At 43.0% G+C, this 19,935-nt stretch overlaps 1 protein-coding gene and 1 long non-coding RNA gene across 2 annotated transcripts; both read right to left on the bottom strand.

The window, feature by feature from the left end:
* Positions 1-741: 741 nt before the first annotated feature.
* Positions 742-1,937, bottom strand: sox4a (SRY-box transcription factor 4a). The gene has a single exon (XM_028461045.1). It carries the CDS (start codon positions 1,934-1,936, stop codon positions 866-868), a length of 1,071 nt encoding a protein of 356 aa, XP_028316846.1. The 5' UTR covers position 1,937; the 3' UTR covers positions 742-865.
* Positions 1,938-14,962: 13,025 nt separating this feature from the next.
* On the bottom strand, positions 14,963-15,335 carry LOC114472016 (uncharacterized). The gene is made up of 2 exons (XR_003675057.1): positions 15,205-15,335; positions 14,963-15,101 (listed from the first exon to the last, which is right to left on the bottom strand). It is a non-coding gene; the product is annotated as an uncharacterized LOC114472016 (long non-coding RNA).
* Positions 15,336-19,935: the final 4,600 nt, after the last annotated feature.

Raw genomic sequence — 19,935 nt, forward strand, 5'->3', positions numbered from 1 at the left:
TAAGATACACTTCGAGCCCTTCCGCGCTGGATACAGACAGGTGTGTGTGCACAAACACAAACGAGACCTGTACGAGAACAATACTTCTATGTATAAAAAAGTTTGGCCGGTATAAATACATCAATATAAAAAAATCTGACACAGAGGAACTACAAAGTTGAAGCACTAGGCAGAAAGAATGCGCGTCGGGGGAATATTGGTCCTGAATTGTGCACTGAGTGTTTCAAAAAAGGTTCAGAAAACAAATTTCTGAAGTCCTGCCGTTGAAAGAGAAGCTGGTGATAGTGAATAAATTGTGTCCTATGGTCACGTAAGTTTTGCGTATTTACGCAGCAATGGACATTTTTTACGCATTGAACAACAAAAACCCCTGATGTCAGAAGGACATGCGTTGATATTGAAACAGTTTGGAGAAAAATCACACCTGAATAGCAACTTGATGGTCAATGTGAATCGGTTACAACTTCAACAAAACCCAATATGACAAGGTTTCCGGTAAGTTGCGCCCCATGTTTCCCCGACAGCCAGAATAACATTAATATTCAAAGTTCAGTCTCAGACCTCCTGTGAGCTGCAGTCTCTCTGCTTACATTCACTCCTCTGTGTCCAAACGCACACTGAGCATTTCTCCTCCGTCTCCGTCTGCGCGCTCCCGACATGCGCACCGAGCGCTGTCCAAGTCTGCGAGCGGCGCGCCCCAGGGCTTCAAGCGCGCACGCAGACCATCCCTTCTTTTTGTTTTCACCCACTCGTTAAGTGAAAGAATGGGAAAACTAATGTGGTCTGGACGCATACGCCCGGGTCAATCAGTTCATTGCGTGGGGGAGGGCGGGAGCGTCTCGGTTCCTTCTCCGCCAGCGCACGTTCAGTAGGTGAACACCAGGTTGGAGATCGTGGACTCCAGCCAGTCTCCTGAGATCATCTCGCTGACCTCCGGGGTACAGTAGTCTGAAAAGTCGAAGTGAGACCCCGCCCCGCACTCACCGAATCCCCAGTCCAAGTCCCGGTCCAGTTCCGGATCGGAAAAGCCCATGCCGCCCAGGGACATGCTCTCAAAGCCGGGGCTCGGGTTCAGATCGAGCCGCTCGTCTTCAAACTCTTCGTCTGATGATGAGGATGAGACGGATGAGGAAGAGTGTGAGGCTGAGGGGGTGGGGGAGGAGGCGCGGGTGTACCTGAGACGCGCGGTGTGTGAGGACTCGCTCTGGTCCTCGTACAGGCTCAGCGGGTCCCCGGACTCCGCCGAGCTACTCAGGGTGGGACTGGCAGGGACCCCCACTGAGGGGGGGCCGCTCTCCAGGCTGCCGAACACGTGGGCGCGCCTCGCCTCCCCGGTGCGCTTCTCCGGTATTTGCCTTGCCCCAGACACGGATCTGGATTTAAAGAGTGCCTGGTGGTCCACGGAGGAGTCGTGGCCGGCCGTGGCACGGGGTGCCCCCTGTCTGTGGGTCCTGTTCACTGCTTTGGACGCGGGGCTCCTCTTGATGCCGGCTTTGGCGCTGCGCTCCCCGCTCTTCTCTCCACGATCAGCCGGCTTGCTCGTCCCGCTCCCGGACTTCACCTTCTTCCTGGGCCGGTACTTGTAGTCTGGGTAGTCGGCCATGTGTTTGAGCCTGAGCCGCTCTGCTTCGCGGATGAACGGGATCTTGTCCAGGTCTTTGAGCAGCTTCCAGCGTTTCCCGAGCCGCTTGGAGATCTCTGCGTTGTGCATGTCCGGTGACTGCTCCATGATCTTCCTCCTCTCGATCTGAGACCACACCATGAAGGCGTTCATGGGTCTCTTGATGTGTCCCGTCGGAGTTTTGCACCACGCCAAGTCGGTGCGCTCCCGTGCGGAGGGCGATGCGTCCATCTCTAAGTCCATATCTCCCGTGTCCGTGGAGTCTCCACCGGGGGAGTGCGCGTGGGCGCTCTCTGTCTGGCTCATGTGCACCATCTCTGCTTCCTCCAAGTGTCTGCAAACTGCTCAACTGCAGCGTTTAAAGATGCTTTCAGAGAATATAATCCTCTCCTTCACTTGTGTTACTGCGGATCACTGCTGGGGGAGTGTGAGCAAAGTTCATCCAAGTCTATTCTTCTCTAGATTCACAGAGGTTTCTTTCAACTTGATAGGAAATAATCCGGAAACTTTCAACTGCCGGTGCGGCTGAACACTCGCCCTGCTTGGCTGAAGACGCGCCGCTGAGGATGACAGCAGTGACGGCAGAGAGCGTCCCTTATGTGAGCCTGATGGCTGTGCGCAGCGCAGCTTGTCTGTGCGGTTGAGGAACCATGTGGTTGAATGGAGCGGCTGCGCTTTCTCATAGTCTCCCGGTTTCCCGTGCGCTCTGTTATATTACTGTAAACACAACAACGGCAACCTACTGTCTTTATACCCTCACAGCGAGGCGCGACGACCAATCAGAGGCCGTCTCCACACTGGCTTTTACAGTCTAGCCACGCCCCCTGCTCTCCCATTGGCCGAATAAACTGGTAATAATAATAATAATGTGCAATGAGGATCTGTGTGTCTGACCTCATTCCTGTCAGACTCTAGTGGAGGAAACTAGCAGTGTGTGTGTGTGTGTGTGTGTGCATATATACGTTATGTATGATGTGTGTTGTATAAGAACATACTGTCCTCCTATGGCTGCAGAGGGGGGATCTGAGGATAAACTCACATCCACTCTAGTTGCATATGGATTGATCTGGACCACGTGTGTGTTTGTCCATCTGTGTGTGTGTGTGTGTGCGTGAGAGAGAGAGAGAGAGAGAGAGAGAGAGAGAGAGAGAGAGAGAGAGAGAGAGAGAGAGAGAGAGAGAGAGAGAGAGAGAGAGAGAGAGAGAGAGAGAGAGAGAGAGAGAAACAATCAAAAATAATTCACCACATGTTGAGTGAGTCGCACACCTTGGCCAACCTGTTATTTACGCACCATGTTGACATCATGATGTCATCGAGTGTCAACCTGAAGTCGAATTTTTTTTTTTTTTTTTTTTTTTACATATTTAGATACAATAGGTTATGCACAGGTGATAAAACACTGATCCCCCCCCCCAAAAAAAAAAAAATAAATAAAAATAAAATAAAAAAAAAAGCCACACATTCCTCCTCCCATTTTGTTAACATGTCAGTGTCACGTAAGATCACATTACCGCCTGCGTCGCTAGATGTCAGGCTAGAGCCAAAGGGACCCCTGCATGTGTTTATGTGCATTTACATGCCATTCCAACAGATTTATCTCCATCCTGCCATCGACTGCAGGCGATGATGTCATCCAGAGCTGGTCAGCTCAGGACCCATGGTGACCCTCCTGACCTCCAGGTCCTGATCAGCAGAGGAGGAAAAGCTGAACCCACAGGAAATCTGTTGTTTTGATTGGATCTGTGTGTAAGCTGAGAGAACACAGCCTGTGCACTGAGCATTCCTAATTTATGTCAAGCTAAAAAAAAAAAGCCATAAACTCTTTAGAAATGCACAATTCACCCCTTTTCACCCCCCACCACATGCTTACATAAATCAAACATATAAATAATAATGAGCTCCTTCATCAGTCTATATCTTTAGCTGCCCCAATTACAAGCATGCACCTGCCAGTGGATTAGTTAGCTATCTGTCTCTCCCTCTCCTTTCTCAGGCTTAACACACACATACACACATATTTGTTTGTTTAAACAGGTGGACCAGGTATACATATAATCTTATTTGATGTGCGAGAAGCAGCTGTCAGGTAGCGGTTTCCACCTCATCTCCAGCAGATGTATACGGTACAGTGTTGTTCAGGATCAGACCCTCCAAACTATGCTTCCCTCTGACGTCACACCGGGGCCTATCATTGCTGCCCGAGCCATGTGTTTACCCCCCAAATACACAGGCACTTTGTCTGGGCTCTGTTGACGCCAAAAGGGATAGTGTCATTATGAGAGAGTGCTATGGGAGGCTGGGACTCCTTAAAAAGGGTGCAAGTGGCAGTTGGACTGGTGCACGGAGATCTTTGTGTTAGGGATGACAGAGCTAAGAGTGGATAAATAGTGTTATAACGGTTTGATCACATAGATAAAAGCTGTTTGCGTTTGATGGGCTTTAAACAGAAGCATTAAAATGCAGCTGTTAAGAAGGAATGATTTATTCACTTTTATTGTTTCAATCAGAGTCGGGCGATATATTGAGAGTCAAGACATATTGAGTTTTCTATTTTGGGGATATGGAAAATTACAATATAGCCAATAAATATATATATATATATATATATATATATATTTATTTATTTATTTATTTATTTATTTATTTTTCATTTATTTATTTATTTTTTTTTTTGTAGCAAAATACGTGTTTTCATCCCTTAGAGGAGAAAAAGCCAAAAGTGGCACATATTGTTCAGCTGTTTGTTAGTGTGCTTGTGTGGCATTTCTAAGTTTTGGTAAGATTTTATTTAAATTAAGATTATCAAGATTTACTGTATATGGTCATTTTGATAAAAAATATCAAGACATGAGTTTTGATAATTTTTGCCTAAGTCGCCATCCTCGCGCTATATACAGTATACATACAGTATATATAATACATATGAATAACTATGTTATCTATCTATCTATAAAGCAAGGAATCTCTGTCTGTTTGTGTGTGTGTGTTCCTCAAATATCTCTGCGTATCAGGATCAGACTGATCTGAGAGTTTCAACATGGCTGCTGCTAGTTTTTAGTTCCTATTTTTAGGTTTAGGGCTTTTTTCCTAGTGGTAAGGCTAATGCTATTATACAGTATATGCTTTAGTAAATAAGTAGGTTTTGAGTTTATTTCTAAAGGTGGAGAGAGTAGCAGCCTCCCGTGCTAAGACTAGGAGCTGGTTCAAAAGGTGAGGAGCCTGGTAGCTGAATGTTCTGCTTCCTGCTCTATGGATGATAGGGCACTAACAGTTCTCTAAGATTCTCTAAGCTTTGTAGGTTAACAGGAGGATTTTAAACTCTATTCTAGATTTTACAGGAAGCCAATGAAGGGAAGCCAATACTAGAGAAATATTCTCTTTCCTGTTAGTACCTGTTAGTATTCTAGCTGCAGCATTCTGAATTAACTGGATACTTTATAGTGAGTTACTAGGACATCCTGACAGTAGGGAGTTACAATAATCTAGTCTAGATGTAACAAATGCATGGATTCGTTTTTCAGCATCACTCTGGGCCAAGATATTCCTGATTTTAGAGATATTACAGAGGTGGAAGAAGGCTGTCCTTGTGATTTGTTTAATATGAGAGTTAAAGAATTAGTCAGTATCAAAGATAACGCCTAAGAAAACTCAATACAATACTCAAGCACCCCCCACCACCACCTTTATTTTTGGTAATAAATCTTGCCACGGTTCCCTTGCATACAGTAAACATCTTATGTATAAACTTAAAAAGGAAGAGATCAAATCTTGCCCCATTGGAACTTACTTTTTATTCCCCAAAGGCATCTGTATAAAGTAAAAAGGTTTGTCAAAACATTATTTCAAAAATAAAATAACACCAATTCATTCAATTTAAAAAATAAAAAAAAAATACATATACAGTGGTCGGCTATGATGTGATTCATTTGATTGTTGTCTGGTCATTTCATTTTTTTGTAGTTTCACAATGTTGATCATTTTAAAACACCATCCATCCATCTTCTTCCGCTTAACCGTTTCCGGGTCGCGGGGGCAGCATCCTCAGTAGGGAGGCCCAGACTTCCCTCTCCCCGGCCACTTCCTCCAGCTCTTCCGGGGGGACCCCGAGACGTTCCCTGGCCAGCCGAGAGACATAGTCTCTCCAGCGTGTCCTGGGTCTTCCCCGGGGCCTCCTTCCGGAGGGACGTGGCCTGAACACCTCACTAGGGAGGCGTCCAGGGGGCATCCTGGACGCCTGGACGCGTCCAGGATGGCGGGTTGGTGACGTGCTGACGTGCTGACGTGGTGACGTATCGATCATTTCCTGTTTATGCTCTACCACTGCTTGCAGCGCTCTACTACTGTGTTCTGCTAACTCTAATCAAACTTGTTGTCATTGATATTTTAGCCTTGAAAACACTTGTTTTAATTTTTTACCGTAGAGTTAAACGTACGAAGGTTAAGTAAAAAGCAATCTCGCCTCTTATAGGCAGTGTAATCTCCTTTAAACTTCCTTTTGTCCTTAGCTTAGCTTAGCTTAAATTTAGCACCTATGGCTTCTCTCTCCTCCCCTCCGCTCTCCTGCCCGGTGTGTCAGATGTTTAGTTACTCCTCGTCCTCCTTTAGGGACAATGGTAGTTGCATAAAGTGTAGCGTACTGCTAGATATGGAGGCGAGGATCAACAATCTGGAGAAGCGATTCCGCACCCCTGATACCAAAACCGAAGCTAGCAAGCAGGACCTAGCCGGTGCGGACCGTGCTAGCTCTAGCTTAGCCTCCCCCCCGGCCAGCAATGAGTGGGTTACTGTCCGTGGTAAGCATAGTCGAAGGTCAAAAAGCCGCTCGGGACACCACCATGTTCACGTCTCAAACAGGTTCTCCCCCCTCCGTGAGGACAACACACTCACCGGGGAACAAACTCTGATAATTGGCGACTCCATAGTGAGAAACGTGAAGCTAGCGAAGTCAGCGGGCATCGTGAGGTGCATCCCAGGGGCCAGAGCGGGCAACATAGAATCAAATCTAAAGTTGCTGGCAAAGAGTAATCGTAAGTTTGATAGGATAGTCCTCCATGTCGGCACTAATGACTCCCGACGTCGTCAGTCGGAAGCAACCAAAGTGAACATTGAATCAGTTTGTGCTTATGCTAAAACAATGTCGGACTCCGTGATTTTCTCTGGTCCCTTACCAAATCTGACCAGTGATGACATGTATAGCCGCATGTCATCATTTAACCGCTGGCTATCGAGGTGGTGTCCAGAAAACGAGGTGGGCTTCATTGATAATTGGAGATCCTTCTGGGGAAAACCGAACCTGATAGGAAGAGATGGAATCCATCCTACTTTGGAGGGAGCATCTCTACTATCAGAAAACATGGCACATTTATGACATCTCATGAATGAGACCATGTTACAGAGGGGGAGTCCTCCACGCCCCTCTGCGCTTGCCTTAGGACAGTTTCCCTCCCATTGCTATTATGATAGCTGTGTTCATCGCCATGACAGCTGTTGTGATGGTGATGAATATTATTTTATGGAGACGGTGTCTGTCCCCCGACCCAAATTTCACAATGATTTTAACATAAAATCAAATAAAAGAGGTATCAATTATAAAAATCTGAAAAAAATTAAAATCTCAAATCTCGAAACACCAAAACATAAAACCATTAGATGTGCTCTATTAAATATTAGATCACTGAGATCCAAATCTCTACTAGTAAATGACCTTATCTCAGAAAATAACTTTGATTTATTCTGTTTAACTGAAACATGGTTGTGTCAAGATGAATATGTTAGTTTAAATGAAGCCACTCCTCCCAGTCATTTAAATACTCATATGCCACGAGACATAGGCCGTGGAGGTGGTGTAGCAGCTATTTATCATTCCTCTCTCCTAATCTATCCTAAACCAAAGGCCAGTTACACTTCCTTTGAAAGCCTGGTTCTAAATTTATCTCATACCGAATCAAAAACCTGCCAGCAAGTCTTATTTGCGATAATTTACCGTCCTCCAGGCCCTTATTCTGAATTTCTATCAGAATTCTCTGAGTTTATATCAAACTTAGTCCTCAGTTCTGATAAAATACTGATAGTAGGAGATTTTAATATCCATGTGGACAAAGATAGTGATAGCCTGAGCTCAGCCTTTATGTCCCTAATAGACTCAGTTGGCTTTTTTCAAACTATTAATGAAGCTACTCATCGTTTAAATCATACTCTTGATCTTGTTCTAACATATGGCCTTGATATTAATGAACTAAAAGTCTACCCTGAAAATCCTCTGCTATCAGATCACTTTTTAATATCTTTTAACATTATCCTAGAGGATCTCGCACTGTGCAATAAAATAGTTACGAGTAGAAATCTGTCCAATAGTGCTGTGGCTAAATTTAAAGAGGCCATTCCTGCTGCCTTAAACTCAGTGCACCATCCAATAAATAACTATGATATTAATTATAACCCCTCTCAACTGGATCTGCTTGTCGATAGCTCTGCTAGTCTACTAAAATCCACCTTGGACTCAATTGCCCCATTGAGGGAAAAAACTATTAAACGTCAGAGGAAAGCTCCGTGGTTTAGCTCTGAAACTCGTACACTCAAACAAACAACCCGTAAATTAGAGAGAATGTGGCGCTCCAATAAAACAGAGGAGTCACGAATACTTTGGCAAGAAAGCCATAGTAAATACATGACAGCCTTACGACATAGTCGATCTACATACTACTCCTCACTAGTTGAAGAAAATAAAAATAATCCGAGGTACCTTTTCAGCACTGTAGCCAGGCTAACACAAAGTCAGAGCTCTATTGAGCCCATGATTCCTCTAGCCCTCAGCTGTGAGGACTTTATGACATTTTTTAACGATAAAATTCACAAGATTAGAGATAAAATTAGCCACTCCCTGCCTTCACCTGGGCCTTCTGTACCATTAAATGTAAATAGGCCTAACCTAAACTGTTTCACACATATAGGACTTCAGGAACTTAACTCTATTATTTCATCCTCCAAACCATCGACCTGCCTTTCAGATCCGATCCCATCTAAGCTGTTTAAAGAAGTTGTTCCCCTAGTCTGCCCATCTTTGTTGGAGACAATAAATATATCCCTATCAATAGGCTACGTGCCACAGTCCTTTAAAGTAGCTGTAATCAAACACCTTCTCAAAAAACCTACTCTTGATTTCAGCACTTTAGCAAACTACAGGCCTATATCTAATCTTCCTTTTATTTCAAAGATTCTTGAGAAAGTTGCGGCGGCTCAGCTCTGTGACGTCCTTCAAAACAACAACCTGTTCGAGGACTTCCAGTCAGGTTTTAGAGCTCAACACAGCACAGAGACTGCTTTAGTTAAAGTAACTAATGATCTACTCTGGGCTTCAGCTGAAAGACGACTCTCAGTGCTGGTTTTATTAGATCTTAGTGCAGCTTTTGACACTATAGATCGCTATATTCTACTTGAGAGATTAGAGGAATAACTTGGAATCACAGGGACTGCCCTAAACTGGTTTAAGTCCTACCTATCTGATAGGTACCAGTTTGTACATGTGAATAATAGGTCTTCTGTGTACACTAAAGTAAGCTACGGGGTTCCTCAGGGCTCTGTGCTAGGTCCAATCCTCTTCTGTATCTATATGATCCCCCTTGGTAATGTTATGAGAAAATACTCTCTTCACTTTCACTGCTATGCTGATGATACCCAACTGTATGTATCAATGAAGCCAGGTGAGACAAATCAGCTATCTAAACTTGAGACCTGTCTAAAGGACATTAGGGCCTGGATGGACCAAAATTTTCTTCTTCTTAACTCAGACAAGACTGAGGTCATTGTACTGGGCCCACAACACCTTAGAGAAACCTATGCTAGCCTAACTGCCCTAGATGGCATTACTCTGGCACAAAGCACAACTGTTAGAAACCTTGGGGTTCTATTTGATCAGGACTTATCCTTCAACTCTCACATAAAACAAACTTCAAGAACTGCCTTCTTTCATCTCCGTAACATTGCTAAAATCAGATCTATCCTGTCTCAGGGCGATGCCAAAAAGCTAGTCCATGCTTTTGTTACCTCTCGACTGGATTATTGTGATTCTGTTTTAGCAGGCTGCCCGAGCAAGTCGCTTAAGACACTTCAGCTGGTTCAAAATGCTGCAGCACGTGTACTGACTAAAACTAGGAGAAGAGATCACATTACTCCTGTATTAGCCTCTCTGCATTGGCTTCCCATAAAATATAGAATAGAATTCAAGATTGTTCTTCACACTTATAAAGCCCTAAATGGACAGGCACCAGTCTATCTCAAGAAGCTTGTAGTGCCATACAATCCCCCCAGAACACTACGCTCTCAAAATGCTGGACTAGTCGTTGTTCCATTTGTCTCTAAAAGTAGTATAGGAGGAAGAGCTTTCAGTTATCAGGCCCCACTTCTCTGGAACCATCTACCAACCACGGTTTGGAGGGCAGACACCCTCTCTACCTTTAAGGTTAGGCTCAAAACATTCCTCTTTGGTAAAGCTTTTAGTTAGGAACCAGCTCATAGCTCATAGTTAAGATGCAATAGGCATAGACTGCCGGTGGGGGGGTCTGGCATGCTCGGTTGGCGAGAGGTTGGAGAGGGCGTTAAGAGAGAGGTCATTTAGGTTAGAGAGGGACCGGAGAGGGTCCCATTCCTCTCTCAAACACTCCCTCTATCTCTGCTACTTCCCTTGTGTGTTTGCTCCTGTACTCCTTCTGGCTTTTGACTTGCAGGTCCGTGGGATCCTTAGTGTGGAGTTACAGAGTCTCAACAACTGTGTCTCCACCCTTTCCTCTGCACACACCCAACACAGCATAACGTGGATGGCTGTTCATCATAGGAATGGGATCCACACAAGGTTCCTGCTGCTTAACAGAAGATTTTCCTTGCCGCCATGATGAATTCATGTTGGGTGTGGGATACATATGTATGTGTATATACGTATATATGCATATGTGTGTATCCATAAAATGAAGAGTCCGTCCTTAAAACTGCTCTACTGTAAAGTGTCTTGAGATACCATTGGTTATGATTTGGCGCTATACAAATAAAAGATTGATTGATTGATTGATTGATTGATGCATGTGAGTAAGGCAGAGCACAGAGGGGAGGGGCGAGGGGGGAAAAGGCGGAGCCGTCGGGGAGGCTACGTTCAAAATCATGATAGCTTTTGAAAATCGCCTACCCTACCTTTAAGACACGCCCAGTCTATACTATAAAACCTCCAATGAACAATCTATGCTATGCTAACTAGCTACTCATTACTCAACATACTTCTTTATTCACTCTTCTCTCAATCCAACCTACTCACCACAGATTGTAGAGCCCACAGGTGTTGGTTTTTATAAAAAGGGGTGGGGCTAACACTCTTTGTTTGTGATGCAAGACTGTCCCGAAACGTCACATGATCTTGTTCTCAGCCAATAGAAAAAATCAATTGTAATCGCCTGGTTTCAACCCATAGAGGGCAGTCACTCTGACATTTTTACAACAAAATATGCCAAATTGAATCACTTTGACTAAAAAGTAGAGAGTCGGACCAGGATCAATAACATCACTACTTCATACCCAAATACATTTGTATTCATTAGAAAAAAAGGTTTTGAGGTTTAGTTACTCTTTAGGTACAAGTAAAATGACTGATTTAGAACATTAACTCAAAAAAGTATGAGTAACCATTAAAGAAACTTAATTACAGTAATGTGAGTACCTGTAATCCATTACTTCACCTCTACAAGACAGAAAAGGTTGGGAAAACATGTATTAAATCACTTTTAAGACACGTGGGATAAAGTTTATAGTTTATGTTTTAGGGAGTAAAAAATTCTTAATCATATAAGGAGGAAGTGCGCATGATGGTTTGATGAAAAGGCTAAGAAGAGAACCACAAGGCTAAATGAGCTGACATCATGTGACTGTGTCACTGTGCCCTATGGGGGGGGGGGTATTATAACTGAGGCCTTCATGCGTCGGCTGTGGGGTTGGAAGAGTGGGGTCCGCAGTCGTCACAGAGTGTGGTAAAATGTCAGGGAGAAAACCAGGAATCTGAATTCCAGAGCGAGGACAGAGGGAACGACTGCGGTTTGTCGTCAAAGTGATTGGACTTCAGCTGCAGAGCCTCATTAGCATGTTCTCGCCTTTCTCAGCTGCAGAGCAATGACGCGCCGCATTGACCTGCCTTGCTAGTCATCAGCAGGTCAAACACAATGGGGCTTTTTGTGAGTGTGTGTGCATGTGTGTGTCCAACTCTGCCTGACTTGGAGCGTCTCCAAGGATTGAATGTTGTGGAACCAGTACAGTTCACTCCACCCACCACCACCACCACCACCACCACCTCCCTGCCGTTAAACAGAAAAAAACTGTAGAGTCAGCATGGATTTGCATAGGCACACATACGTCTGTGCTTGATTCATCCAGTCAGTTTGTCCCTCTGTGTGTGTGTGTGTGTGTGTGTGTGTGTGTGTGTGTGTGTGTGTGTGTGTGTGTGTGTGTGTGTGTGTGCACGTGGCAGACAGCGCAGGTGGCCATCTCAGATTAATACCCACCTACTGCTACCAGCCCTGACACTACAACACCAACTAAAGTCTCTCGAAGTTCCTGTGGCGCCGTCACAAGCTCACTGGACTCTTTCCTCACCTTTGACGGTCAGAAGCTGTATTTCCATTACCTTTGGAAATGAGCAAAATCCAAATAGCGCAATAATAACTGGTAATTCAAACATCGTAATTTCGAGAAAAAAAAAGAAAAAAAACAGTCAAATATTGCTATATACTGTATGTTTCTATATTAGCTTTACAGATTTTCACAAAATAAAAGCAATATTTCTAAAAATTGACCAAGTATAATTGCGCATTGAACGTGTTTCCATTGAACGTTGTATTGGACAGGAGCCTCGCAACTACAGTGAAATCTCATCTCGCGAGACTTCGCTGCAGGAAGATGAATGCTCCAAACCTCCTTATAACACTCTGCATTCCTTTGTTGTTTCACGTCTAATGTGGCAGTAATTATTTTTAAGTACAATGCTAAGAAAAGTCCCAGTCTCCTCTCCTGTCCACACGTATCGCACCGTGTTTTCTCAGACAGCAGTGGTCATGTGAACAGGTACGTAACGTTCTGTGACGAGCATTTGTGGAAAAAGTGTTTCCATAGCGCTTTTGCGACACATTTCAACAATGAAACATCTGAAATTCCTCCTCATTAAAGCGTAGAAACTTTTAAGCGATATTTAAGCGAGTGTTTTTTTTTTAAATTCAGATTTTTCTGTTCCATTTTTATTGCATAATTTACATTTTGCGCATTTCCAAGGGTAATGGAAACACAGCTATTGAAATGTGTCGCAAAATCTTTTCCGCAAATACACGTCAAAGAACGTGACGTACATGATCATATGACGTCACGTACCTGGTCACATGTCCACTTCTCTACGAGAAAACGCAATAGTTGTAAACAGAAGAGGAGACTGGGACATTTCTTAGCATTAAACTTAAAAATGATTACTGCCACATTAGACGTGAAACAACAAAGAAATACAGAGTGTTATAAGGAGGTTCTGAGCGTCCATCTTCTTGCTGCGAAGTCTCGCGGGATGAGATTTCACGCGAGTTATGAGGCTATTGCCCAAAACAACCTTCAATGGAAACACGTTTAAAACGCAATTTCACTATGTCGACATTTACAAATATTGCTTTTATTTTGGGCCAATCTATAATGCAAACCCAGCTACTATTGTTGTGGCTTGGTTTCCCCCAAAGAGAATAACCAGGAAAAGATGTATTTTACATATGGATTTATTTATTTAAGACTAGCCATGAGATAGAAGCATACATTAGAACAGATATTACAACAGGTTGTAAGAAGGAAGATGACATTCAGAATGTTCACAATTCATCCATCTAGTTTTGTTTTAGCAGTTTAATCAGTTGGATGTTTACTGAGAATAAAAACCATTAGTTGTGCGTTAAACTGCACACATATTGAAGCAAAGCCTCACCAAACAGTATCTATTAGATCAGATCATTGAATGCAGATAATGTGAGGGTGAGAATCTGATTGAATGTGTTCAAGCTAAAAGAAACTGTTCAACTTCTAAAAAAGAATAGGAAGCTGTACGGATCGTGCATTGCTTTGGACACTGTGTAAACTGGGATTGGAACCAACACCCTGAGACCTATAACAAATTATGAGCAGTGGGAGATGGATGATAGATAGATAAAATAAAATAAAATAAAATAAAATAAAATAAAATAAAATAAAATAAAATAAAATAAATAATAGGAATCAAACTAAAAAAAAACAAAAACTGTTTATTGGGAACTCCATCACATTTTTTGCTGAGTCTTAGCTCGGAATTCAAAAATCCCCTAGTATTACCCTTTTTTTCATCATGTTTTAAAATCAAACTAATATTTGGAAAAACAGGATGAGGCATGACATTATTCCAAGGTTATTTCCTGACCTGCTGTATTATTTGCAGAGTGCAAAGATCTCCTGATGTGAAAGAGAAGCTGATCTCAGCAATGGAACGCAGTAAATGACAATGCATAAAAGAGGAGAGGAGGAGTACAGTTAAAAAAAAAAAAAGGAGCTGCCAAAAAAAAAAAGAGTTCCTCTGTGCATGGCAGCCTTAGTCCATTAGATTTCAGTGGTGAACAGAAGGGAAAACGCAGCGAGGATGCACGAGATGTGGTCAGGCCGGTAACACCACGCCCCAGGAATCCCCAACACCCCTCTCCTCATATAGTGACGAAGCAAGTCAGATGGTTTGCTGTGTCACGACAACGTAAGCGAAACTCACCCAAACGCACGAAAAAGAACGACGCACACACAAACTCACGGCGACACAGTGCGAGCTGAAGATCCATCGTACCCCTGCCTGGACCCGGACGAGCTGCAGAGTCAAATCAAGAGCTCAGACACACACTCGCACTCATTCACACACACACATATCCTAAAACTCGCTCTCAACACACACTCAGGCACTCTTGCAGCTGCACTCTGCTACACTCAGACACAAGGATCTGCTTTTTGGGGCATTGTCTAAAAGCCTGAGAAGTGGGAAGGAGCACAAAAAGAGAAGAGTGAAGAAGCAGGGGGTGATGAGGAAATACAAGGAGAACCAGAAGATGCAGAAGTCGCCAAAGAAGCTCTTTTTTGGAGATTTCTTTGCAAAAGTCGTCGTCCTCGCGCTAGTTGGCTTCCATCACCGAAAGATGATCAGGTCGTGACAGTTGGTGGACAGTTTGCGGTTTTCAGCGCTTTTGAAGAAGGATGGACCCATTATTGGAACTGGATTCATACGCAGCATCGCGGGAGTGGATACTGCAAAAGAAGACAAAATGCATACTGTACTTTTATGGGATTTGTGTTTTTGGGTGAATTGCTGTGTTGGATTTGGATTTTGCTTGCGGTGCCGCTGTAGTGTCTTTTTTTTTTTTTTTTGCAGGAGTGTTTGGGAGGATTTTTGTCTGGGAATGAGTCATTAGGCATCCTGAAGAAGTTGGAAATGGGAGGAAAGAAACAGAAACAGAATGAATTTGAAGTTAGTGTGAATTTGGGCATGGAATCGTCAACCTCGAAAAACCTTTCTGTACCGCTGCACATCATCCAGGACTCCCCCCTCCATCTCCTTCTACCTGTCCCGCCGCCTCCTCCATCCTGCATAGACATATATCAACAACCAACAGGAAACAACATACAACTGACTAAGCTTGGAAAATGCACAGATACCCTGTGTCACCCCAACCCCACCCTCCTCCTCCTCCTCCTCCTCCTCCTCCTCCCTTTTCTGCCTCCCCCTCCACCTCTTCTGTTGCAGGCACATCCTCCTTCAGGCAAGTCAGGTCAGGCGCGCTGATCCTGTCCTCACATAGCCCAGGAAGTGCTGTCCTTGGCTGGGGCGTGCAGGCAGCCGTCGTTGGGGTCGTCGAGGACCAGGCAATGGAGCTGTGAGGCTCTCTGCAGCTCCAGACAGGCTCCAGACGCTCTGACCTACATCAGACTCCGTCAGGCTGAGAGGGAGAGAGAGAGAGAGACAGAGAGAGAGAGAGAGAGAGAGAGAGAGAGAGAGAGAGAAGGCATGGAAGAGAATGATTGAGAGATGGCTAAGCAAGCAAAGGGGCGGAGCGATTTGGCTGCAAAATAGCAAAATTTTGAGGAAAAACAAACAAACAAACAATTGGAATAAAGTGGCAAGAGAACCAAAGAGAGAGAGAATTTAAAAAAAAAACTTCTTCAAATCTACAACTACTTCTGGACTTTCCTTCTCTCCTGTAAAAATCCCTTTTTTTGTCTTCACCATTTTTCTAATCTGTATCCTCGCCTCACTTTGCCCTATGCTGCTCATCCTCTCCCCATCTCACCTCCCTCCCTCCCTCCCGCTCTCCTCCTCCTCCTCTTTTTTCTTCATCTTCTCCCTCTTTTTCTCCATCAATTCAGCTCGATTTTCATCATATAGGCTACTATCTGAAACATTTCTCACTGTGGGAGGATTAGTCTGTCTCCGGCTGCCTGCTTATCTGTCTGCTCGGGCTTTCAACTGCAGTAAAAGATGCAGAGGAGGTGGTGTGTGTGTGTGTGTGTGTGTGTGTGTGTGTGTGTGTGTGTGTGTCTTGCTCACTTGTGCTTGCTATATCAGTTCCACTCAGCTAATGTAAGTGTTTTATTTATTTATTTATTCACCAGCGCAGTGTAGCAGAGGCTCCGCAGTGCAGCAGCAGCAGCAGAAAGGAACATTTTGTACTGGGTTGGTTCAGTCTGCTGTGTGTGTGTGTGTGTGTGTGTGTGTGTGTGTGTGTGTGTGTGTGTGTGTGTGTGTGTGTGTAGTGTGTAGTGTGTAACTAGCATGAACTGATTGCGTCCATTCTTGAGACATGTGTTCGCCGAGCTTTGAGCGATCATTACTCCCCAGTGACAGAATCGACACTAAACTGGGATCAATACCAATAGTGAAGAAAATATATCAGGCTAAGGTTAGCGAGGGTCCCTCGGGATCCTGCGCACTGGTGCAAATCTCTGTAGCAACAAACCTCAGTCACACTAACAATGTCTTTATCATGAGGTGGACATCTATAGGCCCTGGGGGTTCTGGGGAATCCTACGTATTAGAAGGTATGGTAAAAACCCACGTGGGTCAGTCTATCTTGGAGAGGTCAGTAATTCCCAAAGATATCTGAAAATGGAAAATGGTTCAGGCATTTAAAAGGTTAGTTTAGATTTTCTCGAAAGCTTATTTGATTTATTGGAAGCTGTCAGTCCTAGCAGGTCATCTATGGAGGACTAACCCCTGTGGTATGACTTTGGACATATTAGAAAGACTGGTCTGCTAAGATTGAAGAGATCAGTGCCAATCAAACTAAGCCACCTCTGCAATTTCTGTCTCTTCCAAGTATAGCAAGAACCCCCGAAAGAACAGCTCAATAAAAGGCTTTATTTATTTATTACAGCTATTCTGTCATAATATGATTTTTCGAAGCAAAGAAAGTTTAATAGAAGTGTGTTAAAAAAAAAAAAAAAAAAAACTTTACAATGAAGGAAGAAGTGATGTTGCCAAGCAACTAGAACTCATACTATAGCAGCTCTGTTTTACTTTAAAGCTTTATATAGCACTGCTCTGCTGGTAGATACACAAGGCCAGTAGTGTGTTATTCAACTTTTTTATCAAACATTTTACTCAACTGAGCTTCATCCCCCGTGGCTGTAGAGCGATGATCCTTGGTGAAACATATTACGTTTAACTCAGACAGTGACTCATTACTGGGCTTATATATAGTTTAATGATTTATTTGGTTGGACCTTCTGATTCAGAAGCAGAATCACATGTAAAGAGAAACTATACTTTGGTGTAAATTCTTGTGCTAATACATTTATTTTTATTTTATTGGTCCTCACAACATGGGCTCCCAATCACGGACAGTTTATGACCAGGCCGTAAAGTTTCTCTCGCTTTTGTGCCTACATTTTTTTTACTTACTTCCTTTGGTAAGACTGTTTATATTTACTGGATGGGAACACGTGCACAAGTCCCCGCAAGACACAACCACACACAAATGCACCCAACATGAACCACCCTGGTTTGATAGTAGCTGCGTTTACATTACCCTTGGAAAATGCGTAAAATTTGAAAAGCGCAATAAAACCTGGTAATTGAAAAAAACATTCAAATATCGCTAAAAAGTTTTGATGCTTTCATGAGGAATATCAGAAGCTCTATGGAAACAGTTTTTTCGTGAATACACATCACAGAACGTGACATATCTGGTCATATGACCTCTGCATTCCGAGAAAACATGAGTTGCGAGGCTCCTGCCCAAAACAAGCTTTAACGAAAACATGTTCAAAGTGCAATTATACCATGTCCACATTTAGAAACATCACTTATATTTTGCAAAAATCTGTAATGGAAGCCCAGCTAGTGATTTGAGGCACAAGTTTGGGGGCCATTGTCTCACATCATGTGCTTAATTTTAGCTGCAGGAGAAAAAAGAAACGGTTATCGTGATACCAAAAATGTTTTTCTCCACCAATGTTTATATATATTTTACAGCATTTTCCATAGTGGTCATAATTAGGAATTATATTGTGTTCTATACTCCCTCTAGTGGACACTGCAGTAATGATGGAAGCAAGAGAGAAAGAAAAGTGGAGAAGGAGGATAATGGCGCGTTCACACCAAATGCGTTGAAAGCGTCAAAAGCGTCAGGTGTACATACACAATATATGGTAGACACACCTCTAGGAATGTCGAGAGGTCCCGCTGCGCATCCCTCGCCTCCTGTGCGTTGCGTTTTGAAGCTTTTCGCATGGCGGACGTTACATGTTTTGAGATTTCAAGCTTTTGACGTCAATCCGTTGCCTCCAACGCGGCCGACGCTGGAGTTGGGATTGTTGAACTTTTGGGGCATATCGCGGCGAGTCGACCAATCAGGAGCGTTCCCCAACCGTGACGAATTCAGAATAATGAGAAGAAAAAAAAAATACTAACCAGAGGCGGAGATAGATGGACAGGCACTCTTCTGCTGGAATAGAACGTGCAGGCAGGTGGGCTGCTACTGCCGTTCAGATTAACTGAGATTCTTGGGTTTTATGATGAGTTTCAACTGAAGAGTTTACAACTACACATGAACTCACCTCTTCACTGCCCCACGTCTGCATATCAGTCCATTTACAGCTTTTTATGGTCATATTTACAGTAACTGGGCTCCAGCTACTGCTGTTCTACCACCTCAGACACCAAACGTCTTTTACTGTCCCAGAAAGACTGTGAGCCTCAGTGCATCCACTCTGCCCACAACTCTTGACGCTCGTTTTTGAATGTTTGGTCCAGGGTGACATCCAGTGACTGTACCAGTTTAGTCATTGGACCATCCCACCAGGTGTCTGCTTTTACCGCTTTGCCATGAGAATAGACGCCAGAAAGTACGGGTAACATTGTAACGCTCGTTCCTATAGAATGGTAAAGTCGTTTTGTTACCAATATTTTAAATGTAGTGTGTTACTTTACTTCATAACCTAAAAAAGTAATATTGTTACTGTAACGCGTTACTGTTACTGACCTAAAATTAAGTTGGGGGAGGGTGTCTATGTATATATCGGTATTGGTAAATATCGGAAATCTAGTGTTGGACAATAGCAGCATGTCAGACAGGGTTGGGGTCAATTATAATTGTAATCACGTAATTGGTAACTAATTACAATTATTCTGTAATTATAATTGCAATTGTAATTTAAAAACTTGTTGATGTCGTAATCGTAATTAAATCATAACTGAGGGTAAATTGACTTTGTAATTGTAATTGCCATGAGAAACTATAAAAATTGTCAGTTATAATTTAACGCAAAACTGGGAAACCTTGTTACAGTACTACTCATATGTAGTTAACAATTCTTTTTTTTAAATTTTTTTTTTTATTAAATCTAGGTGTAAACCGACACAAAAAAGGTTCAGACGCCCACACCAAAAATATTAAGATCAATATTTTCATTGATTAGGAAGCCTACAGTAACAAGGTAACCTATCTTTATGAAATACATTAGATGATAAATGTTTTTAGTGTCTTTTACAGCTGATTTAGGACCCGTTAGCGTAAGAGATGCTAACAGAAAGCTAACACAAAAAGAAGGTTAACTTTTATTAGATTATTTATTTCAGGCAAAGTTATTGTGATTAATTGTAATTGAACTTTAGTAATTGGGAACATACTGTAAATTGTAATTTAATTGTAATTGGGAAAAATGCTGGTCACTGTAAACATCATTGAGTACTTCGGTAATTGAAAATGTAATTGTAACTGAAAAATTTAATTGACCCTAACCCTGATGTCAGA

Source organism: Gouania willdenowi, chromosome 11 (genome assembly GCF_900634775.1).
Source record: "Gouania willdenowi chromosome 11, fGouWil2.1, whole genome shotgun sequence".
Lineage (NCBI taxonomy): Eukaryota > Metazoa > Chordata > Actinopteri > Blenniiformes > Gobiesocidae > Gouania > Gouania willdenowi.

What these genes read in the sequence shown, in the direction of transcription:
- sox4a (XM_028461045.1), bottom strand. Translation starts at nt 1,936, where the DNA reads ATGGTGCACATGAGCCAGACAGAGAGCGCCCACGCGCACTCCCCCGGT.